Here is a 16,985-nt window from a genome sequence, read left to right as displayed (position 1 = left end):
CTACACATTTTAAATATATTTCATTCTAACAAAATAAAAAAAATAACCCTCAGTTAAAATTTTTTTTTGCAAAGCTAAATAAAGCTATAGCTCAATGATAGAACACCAAATTTGGCACAGGCCTTCGGTTAAATCTCAGAAAGAGGGGAAAGATAAAGATGCAAATTCTGTGTAAGAATAAGAAGATGAGTTTCCCAATTGTCGGATTCCTTGTCTGAAACTGAACCTTCATTTTCCTACCCCTAGGATATAGAAGTGATCTAAAGTGTACCAAAATACAATAGTTTATATCAAAAGTGAGTCATACATATTTTTATATGTTCATAGATCAATTAACATAAAACCAATGTAAGAGGTTAATTTATGCTCCAATATTTGGTTAATACTTTAAAAAATCCCAACTTTTAGTCATCTGAATCCAGCACTATAGTAGTAAAAATACTACAGTGCCTCCTGTATTAAAACTCAAGCCAATAAAACTGCACACATGAGGTGGCCGAAGTATCACTAACAATTACATCCCATCTAATCTCTCATTATCTATCAATCAAATTATGAAAACTTCACAACACTTTAAGGGAACAATTAAAATAGTAATTTATTAAAGTTTAAGGTCAAATTTCTTTTAAAATATAAGGGAATATATGTACTATACAATAAAGGTTTTTGCCAAATTCCTGAGGCCACAGATATGCAAGCAACATATATGACTCATCATGACATCATTGATGCACCTTCTTCACCAGTGGCATCTTGAGAAATATTAAGGTCTTCAAGCATCTCGGCCAGACTAATTCGAGGTGCTCCTTCATCATCTGTGTCACTTTCCACAGGGATGGTTGCATCTAAGGAAGTAGGCATTAGTCAGTCCCATATGCAAATATGGAAATGCACAAACAACAACTCCTACAACCATCACCACTGAGCAATCAGGCCATAGTAGAAGCTCGCAGCTCTTATCTACAGTAAGTTTTCAAATACTGAATAAATGAGCAAATTAGAAGTAGAGCAACCACTAAAGAATCGTTCAGAAACAACTGCATCATATGTATATGACAACATTTAATAAATTTTACTGCTCCTTATTATCCGTTATGTAAAAGCCTAATTACAATAGTCTACAAGACAAATAAAGTCACTTATGAACACCAAATACCCTCCCTGATCCTATCTCCATGACTGCAATCCTCCTAGAACACCAACCTCTGTAAATGTTGACATGTTTTCTAATTGCCTCATCTTCTTCAAGATCTTCAAGAAAATCTTGATATTGCCTATAAGAAAAAGAAAACTTTAAGCACTGTACTAAATATTATACTATTCACAAAGGTCAAATATGAATGTTAAGTAAGTAGGTAGACTAGAAAACAAATTTCCTTGCAATATAACTGCTGAATATTAAGGTGATGTTAAATCTAAGACAATGAAAAATTACCTCCCATCTCTATTCAACCCAACCAAACCAATTCTTATGGACAAGCTGTTTTCTGTTTTAACAATACATGCTTGTGTGTGTGTGTGTGTGTGTGTGTGTGTGTGTGCGCGCACACGTACACCAGATGTGTGAGGTACCCATAGAGGCCTACAGAGGGCACTGGATGATCTGGAACTAAAGGTACAATGTGGGTGCTGAGAGCTGACTTTGGTCCTCTGGAAGAACAGGACACATTCTTAGCTATGGGAGCTATCTTTCCAGCCCAAGAAAGAGCCCAGAGTCAACATCTTCAGTCAGTTCTCTCCTTCAGTTTTTAATGTTGGATCTAAGGGCTGGAATTCTGCTTACATGGCGTGTTCAGCAACCAGTACACCATATCAGCAGGCTATAAGACTATAAGCTGACACAGTTAAGTATGCACTTCTAAACAATTTAATATACTCGTGTGTGTGTTTTACATTGTAAAATTCTGTTGCTTCCCAATAATGTAAAACTCATCCTTTAAAAAAATAATAATTTTGTTTGTTTTATTTTGCTCCTTTTACTAACATCAAGAACTGAGGCCACAGGCTGAAGAGATGGCTCAGTGGTTATGGGCACCAGCTGTTCTTCCAGAGGACCCAGGTTCAATGTATACCCAGCACCCACACAGCAGTTCATAACTGTACTGTGGTCCTAGAAAACCAGACGCCTTCTTCTGGTCTCAATGGGCACTATATGCACATGGTGCCCAGATAGAAACTCAGCCAAACACTCATACGCATAAAAATGAATAAAAATCTCAAAACAAAAACAAATTAGGCCACATAGACACCTGTGCACACACCCACATGCACACAACCACACATACACAGAATTAAGGCCATCTTTAAATCATTCAAAAAACATTTTCAATTCTGCTCACTATCTGAAAAGTATTATCTAATGTAAATGAACTAGTTTTTTATGCTTACAATATAAGCAAATCATCTATTTGTGATAGCCACAAGGTAACTGCTCATTATACTTGAACTTTTTAACTAAATTATTTACATTAACACTATAATTACAAAGACAATAACCCAGGAAATAATTACTGAGCTTGTATAATATCATATTATATCTTTTTTATGAGTTCTCTTATATAGATTCATTCCATTTATAGTTTCTAAGAATCCAAAGTTAATTTTTAGTGCAAAGATCTATTGGGTAATATCAATTTCTTTACAATCTAAAACTAATGTCTAAGGCTTGCCCCTGCAACTACTTATAAGGGTCCAGGAAAGCAGAACCTTTCATCATCTGTGTCCATGTTTTCTCTGTCTCTTGCAAGCTCTTTCAGTTTCCAGTTTCTATGGCGCTGGCGTTTGGTACGGTCATAGCTCTTCTTAATTAACACCTGCAAACACAAACATTTGCAGTTATGAAACACTGAAACACACAGTAGGGGGAAAAAACTCAAAACTTGGGCATGTCAGGAAATCCAAGGCAGCAGTCACAATTCAGGAGAAAGGTGTAGAGGTCAAGAGGCAGTATCAAGAGGACTTTTAAAACTTTTACCATGTATGAAGATACATTTGAGCATTATTTATATAACTGTGAAAATTTCAAATGACTAAACATTAAAATTTTAATACCTAAAACCTGAATTGTTTTCTCATCAAATTTCAATTTTCAGCCACCATTCATACAGCCCATTTTGAAACATTACAGATAGACACTTTGTTTTTCACAGTAATAAGCACTTAGAAAATGTACAAGTCCTTTATAACATTTAATAATATGTACTAGTTAAAATATAACATTTTTTAAGAAAACTAGCGACCTCCTCATGTGACCTTTAATAGATATCAATCCTGAGGCTGGAGAAAGGACTCAGTGGTTAAGAACATTCGTTGCCCTTCAGAAGAGCTGGATTCCATTCCCACCACCCACAAGGTGGCTCACAACTACAGTTCCAGGACACCCAACGCCCTCTTCTGACCACCAGCAGCACTGCACACAGCTGGTGCACATTAATACATGCAGGAAAGGCAATCATACACATTAAGTGAAACAAATAAATATAAAAAGGAAATACCCATTCTGATTCATACCCGATTTTTTTTTTTTTTTTGTATTTTATCAACTGATGAAACAGGAACCTCCTATTACCAGATCTTCATTTTTGCTCATAGCTAAAGAAAATCATGAGTATTCTAAAAGGAGTAAGCAAGTAGGAGTAGGATTATTATCCTTCATTTCATTCACTGATGTTTATGAACATTACAACTCTATACTTTTCCCAGGTAAAATTTTTTTTCCAAGAGTTGACTTTATAAAGGTTATTTTAAATTCTAATTTGTACTAATACTGAATAATGGTCTCAATTCTAAATGTCCTGAGAAGTAGAGAAAGTGTATAAAATAAGCTAATTTAAGACTATCTGAATAAATTTTATAAGTTACCATTTCTAAGTACAGATGTATTTGCACTCTATCACCAGCACTGGAGATTTGTTTGGCGGTACTGGGTGACGGAAGCTAGGGCCTTATGCTAGGCAGGCACCTCATTTTATAAGTCCTCTTGTCCATTTTGGGGGTTTTACAAACTAGAATTAAAGTCCCTGTCTAATCCAGGTAAGTCTTGAACTTGTGATCCTCCCAACTCAGCCTCCTGAGTACCTGAGACTGTAGGCCTACGCCACCAGTATCAAGTGTTTTGCCATGAAAAAGAAAAGTTGACTGGGCAAGGGGGTGCTGAGTAAAATCTAAGAATTAACATAAGAACAACAACAAAAAAATCTAAAGCCTTACCACATCTGGAACTCTGTCTGAGTTCATTTTGTTGACATACTCATCATTTAAGTTACAGTTGGCCAAATCAAATCTGAAATATAAACAATGAGTTAAGGAATATCCTTTGTGTATTACTGTACTCGCTATATAGTATTATATACACACAACTATCTTTCAAAGTGGAAGATTTTGTGTGCTCTCCACTTTAAAAGTTTTGAAGCTAGGAGGTAGTAGCTTATGCCTTCAAATCCAGCACTACAGAGGCAAAAGGAGTCAGATCTCTGTGAGTTCGAGGCCAGGCTGGTCTACAGAGCTAGTCCCAAGACAGCCAGGGCTACACAGAGAATCCCTGTCTTGAAAAGTCAAAAAGATCCTCTTCCAGCCTGTGGACACCAGGCTCAAACGTGCATGCAGGCAAATCATACACAGAGAACTTAGATTTTTAATGACAGCATCACATTGCACTGTAAGTTTTTCCCTGTCCACTGTGGCTTCTCTTTCCCATAGACTCATTAAAGAAATAAGACAGACACAGCAGCCTTAACTTCAAATTCAACTGAATGAGTCTGCACAGTTAATACAACAAGCAAGAACCTTTCATTCTCTTGTAAATGGAACTCAAACTCTGTGAACAAAACACACCAGATGTCTAGAACACACTGATGGCTCAAATGCATAAAGACTGTTATTTACTTTTATGGGTTCTGTCCGGCATACAGGCTGTGGTTGTTGGCTTTTTGGTTTCTTCCTTTTAACTTTTTTATTATGTGCATGTGTGCGTGCGTGCATGCATGCATGCATGCGTGCGCAAGCGTGTGCGCCTGCATGTGTTTATATATACTTGTGTGTGTGTAAGTACCTAGAAGTCAGAAGTGTTAGATCCCTTAGAACTGGAGCTATTGAGGGTTGTGACCTGCCTGATATGAGGACTGAGATCAAAATCTGGGTCCTCTGCAAGAACAGTAGACTCTTAACCTCGAGCCATCTCTTCAGACCTAGCTGTTTCCAAAAAGTGAAGTATTTTTACAGCCATAAAAGCTATGCACTCTCTTCAAAAGCTGTAACTATTTATCTAACTATATTGTTTAATTGCCAAAAATCTTTGAATAAATGACTCTCAGATGATGGCCCAAATGGAACAACTATGGACTTCTATGCAATCTATGAGTTTACAGTTATCAATAATAAAAATAAGATGAGGGCTAGACAGATGGCTCAGTGGGTAAAACATTGCTCTTCTGAAGGTCCTGAGTTCAAATCCCAGCAGCCACATGGTGGCTCACAACTATGCATAATGAGATCTGACGCCCTCTTCTGGTGTGTCTGAAAACAGCTACAGTGTACTTACTATAATAAGTAAATCTTTGGACCGGAACAAGCAAGGCTGGAGAGAACAGGGCTGGATCAAGCATGGATCAAGCAGAAGTCCTGAAGTTCAATTCCCAGCAACCACATGATGGCACACAACCATCTGTACTCATATACTACAATGTACTCATATACATAAAATAAATAAATCTTTAAAAAAAAAACCTGAAAGGATCTTAAACACTCTTAAATTTTTTGAAATTAACAAATTTAGTATTTTAAATATTCATTGGCTCCTGAAGAAAACCTACAATGCTATCTGCCAAGTTAAAATACAACAAAATAAAACAAACCCCAGCACCAGGTCTCCAGGATTTAAAAGATGTCCCAAGTGAGTTCGGCAAAAATACTGTTTATCTGTATTCATTTCAGATGTCTTCTGGATCCAGACTTCCCCAAGGGTGTGCTTAACAGAAAAGAAAGAAATCATATCATGGAAAAATTAAATATAATATTAGCTTTTTCTCATTTAATATTCATTTAAAACAGCTTTCAACTTTCCAGAATTCTAAAACAATCAAAACTAACAAATTACCAAATCAGGAATGCAGAAAATTACTCCAAAGGAAACCATAAAAACAATCCAAAACTTGAATAGGACATTAACACTGCCCCCTGAACTACTAACCCACACACATGTAACATACACACATAGCATTTTCATAGAAAATGTCTCACAGAGACTGGCTAACTCAGACTGAGCAAAAAATTAACTAGAAGGCAAAAGAATCCTAAAGCAAGAAAACAGACCCAAGACTTAAAAAACAAACAAAAACGTAGAGTTCAGAAAAACCTATGAATTTCACCCAAACTCTGACACAGGCACACATTGAAGTGGGCTGGAGAGACAGCTCAGTGGATAAAGATTACTACAAGTCTCATGATCTGAGTTTGATCCTCAAGTTGCCCTCTGACATTTTCATGAACTTGTGCATGTGCACAGCTCCCCTCTCCCCAAATAAAATTAAAAATACTCATCTCTTAAACACTCTCAGAAAATATTTTAGTTTACCAAAATGCAGATGCCCTTTTAATTTAGAGAAAATACTATAAATGAAGTCAAATGGCTTTATAAACTAGCAGTAATAGAGATCCAGAAGATAGCATATTCTACAAAATATGTGAACTTTCAGGTTAAGAAGTTGGTGTCAGGCCGGGCAGTGGTGGTGCACGCCTGTAATCCCAGCACTCAGGAGGCAGAGACACGTGGATTTCTAAGTTCGAGGCCAGCCTGGTCTATAGAGCGAGTTCCAGGACAGCCAGGACTGCACAAAGAAACCCTGTCTCGAGAAACCAAAAAAAAAAAAAAGTTGGTGTCATAACAAGAGAGGAAGGCATTATCTCTGAAGAAAAGATTTAAGAATTACAATATTCATATAATTTAATGTGTGCTCCCCACCTAGATACTAGTCTGAACACACCTCCAAACACTTCTGAGACAAAAACTTAAGAAGCAGCAGCCTATTCATAGACCAAATGTAGTTCTCATAGTTATAATCTGATTAGCTCAAAAGGATCTCTATGATGTACAAATATCTATGGATGATTTCATATTTAGTAATGATTTGAAGTCAAGAGATTGTCCACTTGGTTCTCCTCCAACAAAATAAAGGGAAAACATGACTTTTATTTTTAATAAAAAAAGAAAAAGGCCTTTTCCCAATACAAAAAGAAAAAAATTAACTTATCAGACTGTAGTCCAGCAACCTTACCACAATAAGTCCATTTTTAAATTTTATTTTACTTTTTGTGAGACAGGGTGTCAGTCTGATACTAGACATGTAGACCAGGCTGGCCTCAAACTCAGAGCTCCAAATGCCTCTCTGCCTCCTGAGTATTGGGATTAATGGGATGCACTACCACATCCTGCTATAATGACTCCATTTAAAAAAAAATTGTATTTCTTACTTGTGTGTGTGTGTTTAGTGTGTTTATGACGGGACGTTGGCACATGCCATAGCACACAGCACATCTGAAGGTCAGAGGGAAGCCCTGTACCGTGGATTCCAGGGATTCAATCCAGGTCATCAGACATCACTTTTACCTGCTGAGTGAGCTCTCTGGCCCTCACTAACTAAATTACTTCATGGGTGTTTTACTGTAGCTGGCCTCTACATTTTATAATTACCAACAATTAAAAAACAAGAATTTTTAAAAGAACTGAAGCAGTATTGTCACAAATGAATAAAAGCAGGTAGATGCTGCCTTACCTACCTTTTTTGATATCATTCCAGCCCCCGCACTTCGCTTCAGATCTCGGACTGTGCTGCATTCTATCACAATAAACTCTTCGAGCTGTTTAGGATGGCATAAACTATTGAAAGGATGACTCCAGAAAGTGTTTCCATCAATATCTGCAACTAAAATAAGCACAACACTCAAAACAAGGTAACTGACAAATTTCAGAGTCATCTAATGTGTAAATATGAAGTAACTAACTGTACAACAAGAACAGAAGTCACTCTAAGTCATCATTGATTTCCATACGAGGCCCAAAGCCCCCATGCACAAGAGAAATGTCAAGTGTCAAAAATATTACATCTTATTCTGTTACTATAATATGAATGCCACAGACCAAATTCAATCAGTTTGATGGTCATTTCATTTGCTAGAATTTTATGTCAGAAAGTTATTGGTCACCCTAGCTGCTTAGTTATAAGACACAAAGCCTATTTTTGTATAACTGATAAAAATGCCCTTTTCTGCATTCTGCAGATAGTTACTATAACAGCAAATAGACCTTAGCTGATGGTACAGTCAGTTTCTGAAAAAATAGCAAAATAAAAGATTGATAAAAAAACAAGAAAAAGATGGAGACATATACCAAAACTTCTATCACTATACAGTCTTCCTTTTTTAAAAAATGATTTGCATAAAGATATCCTAAATGATCCATAATAATGATAAAAAGTTAAAATTCTAATTTAAACTGCATATCCCAATGAATCATAGCTCAAACGTCCCCAAGTTTATAATAGCTGTTTAAAAACTAAAATTATGGGCTGGAGAGATGGCTCAGCAGCTAAGAGCACTGACTGCTCTTCCAGAGGTCCTGAGTTCAATTCCCAGCAACCACATGGTGGCTCACAACCATCTGTAATGAGATCTGATGCCCTCTTCTGGTGTGTCTGAAGACAGCTACAGTGTACTTACATATAATAAATAAATCTTTAAAAAAAAAAAAAAACTACAATTGCAGGCTAAGCATATAATTGAACAGCAGAGTCCCTGCCTAACAGGCACAGGGCTCTGGGTTTAATGCTTCTGCACAGGCACACATATATTTGGCAAAAGACTTAGTGACAAAAATTGCATAAAACTGCAATTTTTTATAAAAATGAAAAAATAAAAGTATGAAATATCTAAAAGTTCACAAAACTGTTTCTTTAAAAGAGAGAGAATATAATACTGTATAATTCTATTTTTAAAGTACTAAACTTTAAGTCTTCCAAAATAGTATTATCAAGAATGACATTTGGGACTGGAGATGCAGCTTACTTAAAAAATGCATGCCTAGCTAGTATCCACCAGGCCTAGGGTTCCAGTTACTATGTAACTTGGTATCACAGCACACACTTCTACTGGGGAGGTAGAAGGAAGAGTCAGGAACTGAAGGTCATCCTTGAATATACAGATGGTTCAAGGGCAGCCTAGGCTACATAATACCCTGTCTCAAAAAAAAAAAAAAAAAAAAAGATGCACTAAACAACATAAATGCCTTGAGCGATTACTGTTTACCATAAGGCCAAATTGTTAAGATCTTGTTCCAAAACTAAATTTAGTTCCAAACCTTACCTTGTAGGGTATTTGGGTCTATGAGGTGGATGGCACTAGTTACTCGAATACAAATACATATCTGACTCATATTTCCAAGGCTCTGTGCCAGTTTTGGTGATAGACAGACAACATTATCCTAAGCAAAAAGAAATAACATCTAAAATAAGGCTAATTCTAAGTTAGCAACCTCTGATAAACCTGATAAAATTGTTCTTGCCCGACCAAGTTGTCTGTCTGAATGTAGGCAGAATAACCAAGTCTCATGATTCAGCCTACAGGATGCTACTACCTTGCTTGGCTCCACAACATTATCCTTTATTCATGGGCCAACAAATGACCTGCAGACTAAGAGTCACAACTTTGAACTTTATGGTTTCTCTATACACGACACATTCTTAAGATGGGCCCGTTTGTCTTACCTGAAATGTTTTTAAAATTCTTTTTTATAATCAGCCTTCCACATCCATGTGTTTGTTAAATTCATTTTAATTTAATTATAACATAAATACCTGCTTGTCATTCTGAATGTTAATATAGTATATATTCTAACAAAAGTATAACATTAAGAATAGAGTGACTTTCTAAATCTCCTTGTAACTGATTTCTCTTGATTTTCACAAAACCAAATTTCAATGGAAAATATGTTTCTCTTAAAATAGCTGAATGTTTGAGTCTGTAATTAAAGATCAAAGATTTAATGGCTGAAAAAGTCACATCTACATTACAATTTTCAGTGAAAGAATATTACATAATCCAACAAGGTTACTTGTATGTTTAACTGTATTAAAAGACACAAGTGGCTGGGCATGGTGGTATACACTTCTAATCCCATACTTGGGAGGCAAAGTCAGAGAATCTCTAAGTTCCAATGCATCAAAGATTTAAGAATGAGACCTTAACAACAGAAAATAAAATTTTAAAAACAGCTGTATCTGTGTACATTGAAAGCTTTTCCACTGAAGTGGACTATACATTAACACCTACTCCAACTTTTGGTTTTGAATTCAGAAGCTCCCAAAGACAAATATGTAATCAGCTTCCACATCCATGAGTTCACCCAAGCACTGCACCGGTACTAAACAGGTAGAATCTTTTTCTTTGCTTTCCTTAAAAATACAGATTAACTAGTAACCATTTACATAGCATATGTAGTATATGCTATGCTATATATTAGGTATAAGTAGTCTGTAAGTAACATATACTACACAATTTTATGAGGAATCTGTACAACCCTGGAGTTTAGCATCTACAGGGACTCTTTAATTACCTACACATGCCACAATACTGTATCTCCTTTCATTGTACTTAATACACAGGCCTAAATATGCTGTCACACCTAAATTTGTATTATCCAGGCTTTTACTGCTCTTAAATGAGGACTGGAAAAAGGAGAACGCAGATAACTACTTTTGGCTAGAACACAGCTAAGCTAGTGCAACTTGTTTTCATATTATCATCCACATCTATGCATACATCAGGTGCATATACAAAACTCTTACCCACACATATTCCAAAGTGGCTCACTACCTTTTAACTATCATTTTTTATAATGTGAAGTCATGGAATTATTATATGTTCACTATCATTCTAATGTTTAATAAAAGTGGATTGTAAAATTTTACACTTGTTTTTGCTAGTTTTAGTGTGTGTGTGTGTGTGTGTGTGCGCGCGTGCATGCGTGTGCGGGCGGGCGAGTGTGTGTTAATGGGCACCATGTAGAACTGCTACAGTGGGCAAGTGAGCTTTCTGGAAACACTTGCTAGGCTACAATGGATGCACTCTGGAAAAGTATGGCCCTGGAGACTTCATCCCAGCACTGCTTCTTGCTACTGTCATGCTTCTCATGTTTGCCATTGCCACACTCCTCATTTATTTGGCTTTGTCTCTGAGTAGACACCAGGAGACCCTAACTGCCTGTAGCCTGGTGTAATATTACTTCCTGGGTGATAGATAGCCCACTGTGGGGAATTGCAGGCTGGTATCCAGTCGAGCTGAGATCAACATGAGAATGAAAGTTCTTGAGATAATACTACTTAGATGAATTAATGATTTCATAGAATTCCTGATTTAAGCAATTTTAGGAAGTTAAACTTAATATAAATAATCATGACATGGTAGGATAAGCTGATAGAAAGTTTATAAAGTCTGAATCAAGAACAAAATGTGCCCCTTCCTCATAGGATGACAAGAGCTGCATGAGTCAGGAAGGGATACAGTAAGCGCTCATGCACTGCAAGCACGTAATTGTAGTAGCGAGAAAAATAGGATTGGGAGAAGTTAATGATCAAAGAAGGCATTCACTCTAGGTTAGGCCTGAGTTCCTTGGTCTTGTGATCTAGGGATGTGGTTTTAAGAGTACACCATGAAATAGAAAGGTTATAAATAAGAATAAACAATTCTATTATGAGTGTGTTATGGTTTGTATGTGCTCAGCCCAGGGAGGGGCACTATTAGAAGGTGTGGCCCTGTTTGGGTAGATGTGGTCTTGTTGGAGTAGGTGTGTCACACTATGGGTATGGGCTATCAGACCCTACTCCTAGCTGCCTGGAAGCCAGTATTCTGCTAGCAGCCTTCAGATGAAGATGTAGAACTCTCAGCTCCTCCTGCACCATGCCTGCCTGGATGCTCCCATATTCCCGCTTTGATGATATTGGACTGAACCTCTGAACCTGTAAGCCAGCCCCAACTAAATGTTGTCCTTGTAAGAGTTGCCTTGGTCATGGTGTCTGTTTACAGCAGTAAAACCCTAACCAAGACAGAGAACAGATGATTATTAGCCAGTCTAGCTGATCAAGATGTCAAAAATAGGTGGCCTATTCCTTAGCATAGAGAAACTTCGGCCTTCTTAAACTTTGTCAATCTATAACAAAAGAATTACTGCTTTGGGGATTACGATGAGGTTGTAGAAAGATAGATGAGAATTGTTTAGTTTCCAACACAATACATACTCAACAATCCTGTTGTAATTTCCCGTCGTGTGACAATTTTAAACCTGTTTTTTAAGAATATGTTTTTGGCCGGGCGTGGTGGCGCACGCCTTTAATCCCAGCACTCGGGAGGCAGAGGCAGGCGGATTTCTGAGTTCGAGGCCAGCCTGGTCTACAAAGTGAGTTNCAGAGGCAGGCGGATTTCTGAGTTCGAGGCCAGCCTGGTCTACAAAGTGAGTTCCAGGACAGCCAGAGCTATAAAGAGAAACCCTGTCTCGAAAAACCAAAAAAAAAAAAAAAAAAAGAATATGTTTTTGTGGTGATGAGGTAATTTTCTTACATACAAAATCTTTATCTTAAGGGGTATGAAAGGGGTTAAAAGAAAAAATAAAATGCTGGAGCCTGCCTTTGCTTCAACCACTCTGTGTGTATAATTTTCCCCCTTTTCTGTTTCTCTAATCACTGGCTGCCATAGGCAACAGCCCCCTTCTCCCCTGGCCAGTTGCTATCAGGACTAACCTGTCAGCTGCTTTCAGTACTGACCCCAATCTCTTATGCCACAACTTGCTGCCAGATTCAGTTTACCTTGTGGTGTCAAAGCTGGCCTTTGACAGTGTGTGTGTGTGTGTTTGTGTTTGTGTGTGTGTGTGTGTGTGTGTGTGTGTGTGTGTGTGTGTGCGCGCGAGCGTGTGTGTACATGTGCGTAATGCATGTTCATGTTGGTATCAGAGGAGAACATTATGGAGCTGGTCGTCGCCTCCTTTTATGTGGGTTCCAGGAAGCCAACTGAAGTTGTCAGGCTAGCATGGTCTCACCAGCCCAATCTTTTCATCATAATACACCAAGATAAAGGGCATTCCAATCCACAGTTATAAACATATATTTTAAATCTTTTTAACAAAGCTAAGCATGTCAGAAGGCATTCAAAGAAGTTATTGTTAATGTTTAGCCAGCCAACAGAAAACCAAGAACAATAAATTATAACCAGCAAATTACTTATTCTCTTACAGATAAGGATTAATTACATGAAAAGAAGTACCTTGCATATTGGAACAATTTCCACAGAAAAAGTACTCTTGTAATTGTATGTGTTACTATGAATATCCTGAGAGATCAATCTTTGTGATGCTTTGTATCTATTAAGAAAAAAACATTATCAATAGAAAGGGAGAGGTCCGCACTCATATAACTTGGTTTTATCCAATCAAAGTTCAATGCCTTCATACAGCTCCCTGGTGGTGTGATTAGCTTTAACTGTCAAGTTGATATAACCTAGAATCACCTGAGAAGGACCTTCTACAGTCCAGAAAAGGACTGAGTTCTCAGGTCTATGAACATACCTGTGGAAAAACATCTTAAGTAAACTGATGTGAAGAACCAGCTCCACAGTGGCTCCTTCTCTAGGCAGAGTATCCTGAACTGTTTAAAGCAGAGAAATCTAGCTGAGCATAAACAAGCCAGTGAGCAGGCATGTACACAGTAATTTCTCTCTGCCCTGGGATATGACGAAACTCACTTATTTAATTAATCCATGATGTTAGACTATAACAACTGTAAGCCTAATAAGCTGCTTTCTGTCAGGCTGTTTTTATCACAGCAACAGATATGAAACTAGAGCATGGGCGAAAGTCTAATTTTATCCATACTTCAAACCTTCTTCATAATGACTACAGTCTAAGCCACACTAATGTACCTCCCAGGATTTTGTTCCTGCTAATCTTACCTTTTAATATCAACTCAGCTTATGAGTGTTTCTTCCATCTTGAATTCCTAGCTCTTCTACCCATCTCTACGGCACAGCAGTACAGTGCCTATTACTATGCAGTTAGGTTTAACTACCAAGAGATTCATCAGCACTCTTTGGCTGGTAAAAATGGATAACTCCTTATTTCATGATTGCTTAAATATACATACTAGAATTTTAATTGTAACAAAGTAAATTATCTTAGCCTGAAGAACAGATGTGACCTATATATCTCCTGTTGTTTAATTTACAAATTTAGGTTTACAACTTACCTACAGGGAACTGTACCCTGAAGAAACTCCACCATCTTCTGAGCATGCTGTTTTGAAGAATAATAAAAATCCAGACCATCTAAAAAAATAATAAGAACAGTTCTGCAAAACAAGGTTTTCCTCTACATGACCATATGACAAAAATCACTTAAATCCATAAGCAAACCATATTATTAGAAAATATTATAGCCAAAATAGTTTAGGGATATCAATTAAGACTTATTTGGCAAAAAGGCAGATGAAAATCAGATAAAATAAATGTTAACAGATAAAAACAAGATTCATACTAACTCACAAGAACAAAATTCAAGGCCAAGAGAGAAAAGGAAAAGAACATTTTATATTATAAATGAAACAAGATGCCAAGAAAATGACAAAAATTCACCTAGTTGACATGCATGAAAAAAATTACATACTGAGACTGAACAAAATAGTCACTGGACACTGGGCGTGGTGGCACACGCCTTTAATCCCAGCACTCGGGGAGGCAGAGGCAGGCGGATTTCTGAGTTCCAGGCCAGCCTGGTCTACAGAGTGAGTTCCAGGACAGCCAGGGCTACACAGAGAAATCCTGTCTCGAAAAAAAAAAAAAAAAAAAAAAGTCACTGGACAACAATATCTATCCCAGTACAGTATCATTTAACACTATCAACAAAGGAACAGGCAAATGCAAATCTACTGCTAAGAAGTACTTACGAGATACCTAAGTAAGAACTCCATTTAAGGTATAATAACATTTAAGATATAATAACAATACCAAGGAAACTAAACAAAGTCACAGGACTTAGATTTCTAGACTTAAAATTAAGACAGTATAAAACTAGCATAAAAGTATAAGTTCATGCAAACTTGAGATTGCAGAAAAAGGATATTACATTTCATTAACAGAACTTAACAATTAATGGCATTTTTTTTAATAGAGAAAACTAGTTCTTCAATCCCTCCCAAAAGATGAATTTAGGCACTTTCCACCAATTCAAGAGTTAAGACCTATGAGTTGAGATTGTAAAGCACATTAAAAAAATAGTTATTTTTGTAACCTTAAATGCCCAGAAGAGGTTTAGACTTCACTTACAAAGAACACTCTTCAACCTGCTGAGTTGCCTGCCTGTAAGCTGTGTGTGTGGTATACTCCTGCTTCCCAGCTTTGTGAGCTATCACACATGCTGAGGTGAGCTTTGGTGATACAGCTGACCGTGAGTCATTTCTACTCCTCTAAGTAGCCCCAATAAAACATACCGGTTCATCAAGTTGGACTTTGGTGGTGTACATCTGTGACTCTAATTCCAGGGGGCATCTAATGTCTTTTTCTGGCCTCTGTGGGCACTGCACATACAGTACATTTACATACATGCAGGTAAGACATTCATACATATAGAAAATACATTTAAAAAAACAAACACTTGCAATAGAGAGTAACATTTAGAAAAGGAGGAGACAGTCTAGGAGAAAACAATGCAAACCATACAAACAATACATTTATATGTAGAATATGCTTCATATCATTAGTCCTTAGTGAAATGAAAAAGCCACAGGAAGATAGATACCACTACAGACTTCCCTCATGTCTATAAACAAGGATGGTAAGCAACTAAAGTACAGAATCCAGGACCTTTCAACACTTCTGTCTGGAATGTAAAGACCACAGCCATTTGAAAATATACTACAGCAGTTTCTCAAACATAATCATCAACATAAATTTCCCATATAACTCAGCACTCTGCCTTTAAGTATAGCCTCAAAGACAGAGGTGAAAAGATGCCTGAAGCCGGGCAGTGGTGGCACTCACCTTTAATCCCAGCACTTGGGAGGCAGAGGCAGTCGGATTTCTGAGTTCAAGGCCATCCTGGTCTACAGAGTGAGTTCGAGGACAGCCAGGGCTATACAGAGAAACCCTGTCTTGAAAAAACAATAAATAAATAAATAAATAAACAAATGCCTGAAGATGACAGATGTTACCTAAATTCCACAGTGTGACATATGGCCCAAAAAACAAAATTAAATACATAAATAAATGTAATGAAAAATTATTCAAGAGGAGAACTATCTGAAAGAGATCAATGTCTAAAAGGGAAATGAAATAAATGACTTATGCCTGGGAGATGCCTAAGGAAATAGTTTAATGGACAGGTTCTTCAAAACCACAGTAAATAAACACTGAAGGGAAAAAAAAGGCGACCTTTGTAACTTTCTCCAATTAACTGATAACAAAACTGAACAGAGAACATAAACACATTTATGTATACACATCAGCATATATCAATTAGAAACCTCAACAACTTCAAAAACCTCACAAATGAGCAAGAATAAGAATAGGAAGAATGAGGCAGGAGCACTGAGAGTCCAAGGATAGCCTTGGGCTGCAGAGACCCTGTCCCTCAACACATACGGGTCTCCATGTTTTTATGTGCTTTGAGAGAGCATGGAATGCAGTGCTGGTGAGCTTTTGTTGTTTTTCGGAGAGAAAGAGCATGAAGTTAGAAGGCAGTAGTATCTGGGAAGAGTTGGGAGAGGGGAAGAAGATGAATAAAATATATTGCACAAAAATTACTTTAAAAGTTTAAAAACAAGAGAAAAGTAAAAGAAAAGGAAACTTCAAGAAATACTGGGGCTGGTGAGATGGCTCAGTGGGTAAGAGCACCCGACTGCTCTTCCGAAGGTCCAGAGTTCTAATCCCAGCAACCACATGGTGGCTCACAACCATCC

General features: G+C 37.2%; 1 protein-coding gene across 1 annotated transcript in view; it reads right to left on the bottom strand.

Annotated features, from left to right (window-relative positions):
- Positions 1-572: 572 nt before the first annotated feature.
- Positions 573-16,985, bottom strand: part of Nmd3 (NMD3 ribosome export adaptor) — a 27,122-nt gene continuing 10,709 nt past the window's right edge. The window contains exons 8-16 of the mRNA XM_021157850.2: positions 14,280-14,358; positions 13,303-13,399; positions 9,355-9,472; positions 7,774-7,919; positions 5,853-5,965; positions 4,210-4,282; positions 2,707-2,813; positions 1,204-1,274; positions 573-845 (exon numbers count right to left, since the gene is read on the bottom strand). Coding sequence (XP_021013509.1) covers positions 715-845; positions 1,204-1,274; positions 2,707-2,813; positions 4,210-4,282; positions 5,853-5,965; positions 7,774-7,919; positions 9,355-9,472; positions 13,303-13,399; positions 14,280-14,358 — 935 coding nt within the window. The 3' untranslated portion in view covers positions 573-714. The remainder of the gene's footprint in view (positions 846-1,203; positions 1,275-2,706; positions 2,814-4,209; positions 4,283-5,852; positions 5,966-7,773; positions 7,920-9,354; positions 9,473-13,302; positions 13,400-14,279; positions 14,359-16,985) is intronic.

The sequence above is a fragment of the Mus caroli genome, chromosome 3 (genome assembly GCF_900094665.2).
Source record: "Mus caroli chromosome 3, CAROLI_EIJ_v1.1, whole genome shotgun sequence".
Taxonomy (NCBI): Eukaryota; Metazoa; Chordata; class Mammalia; order Rodentia; family Muridae; genus Mus; species Mus caroli.
The sequence above is the reverse complement of the archived record's forward strand: the minus strand, read 5'-3'. Positions and strand labels throughout refer to the sequence as shown.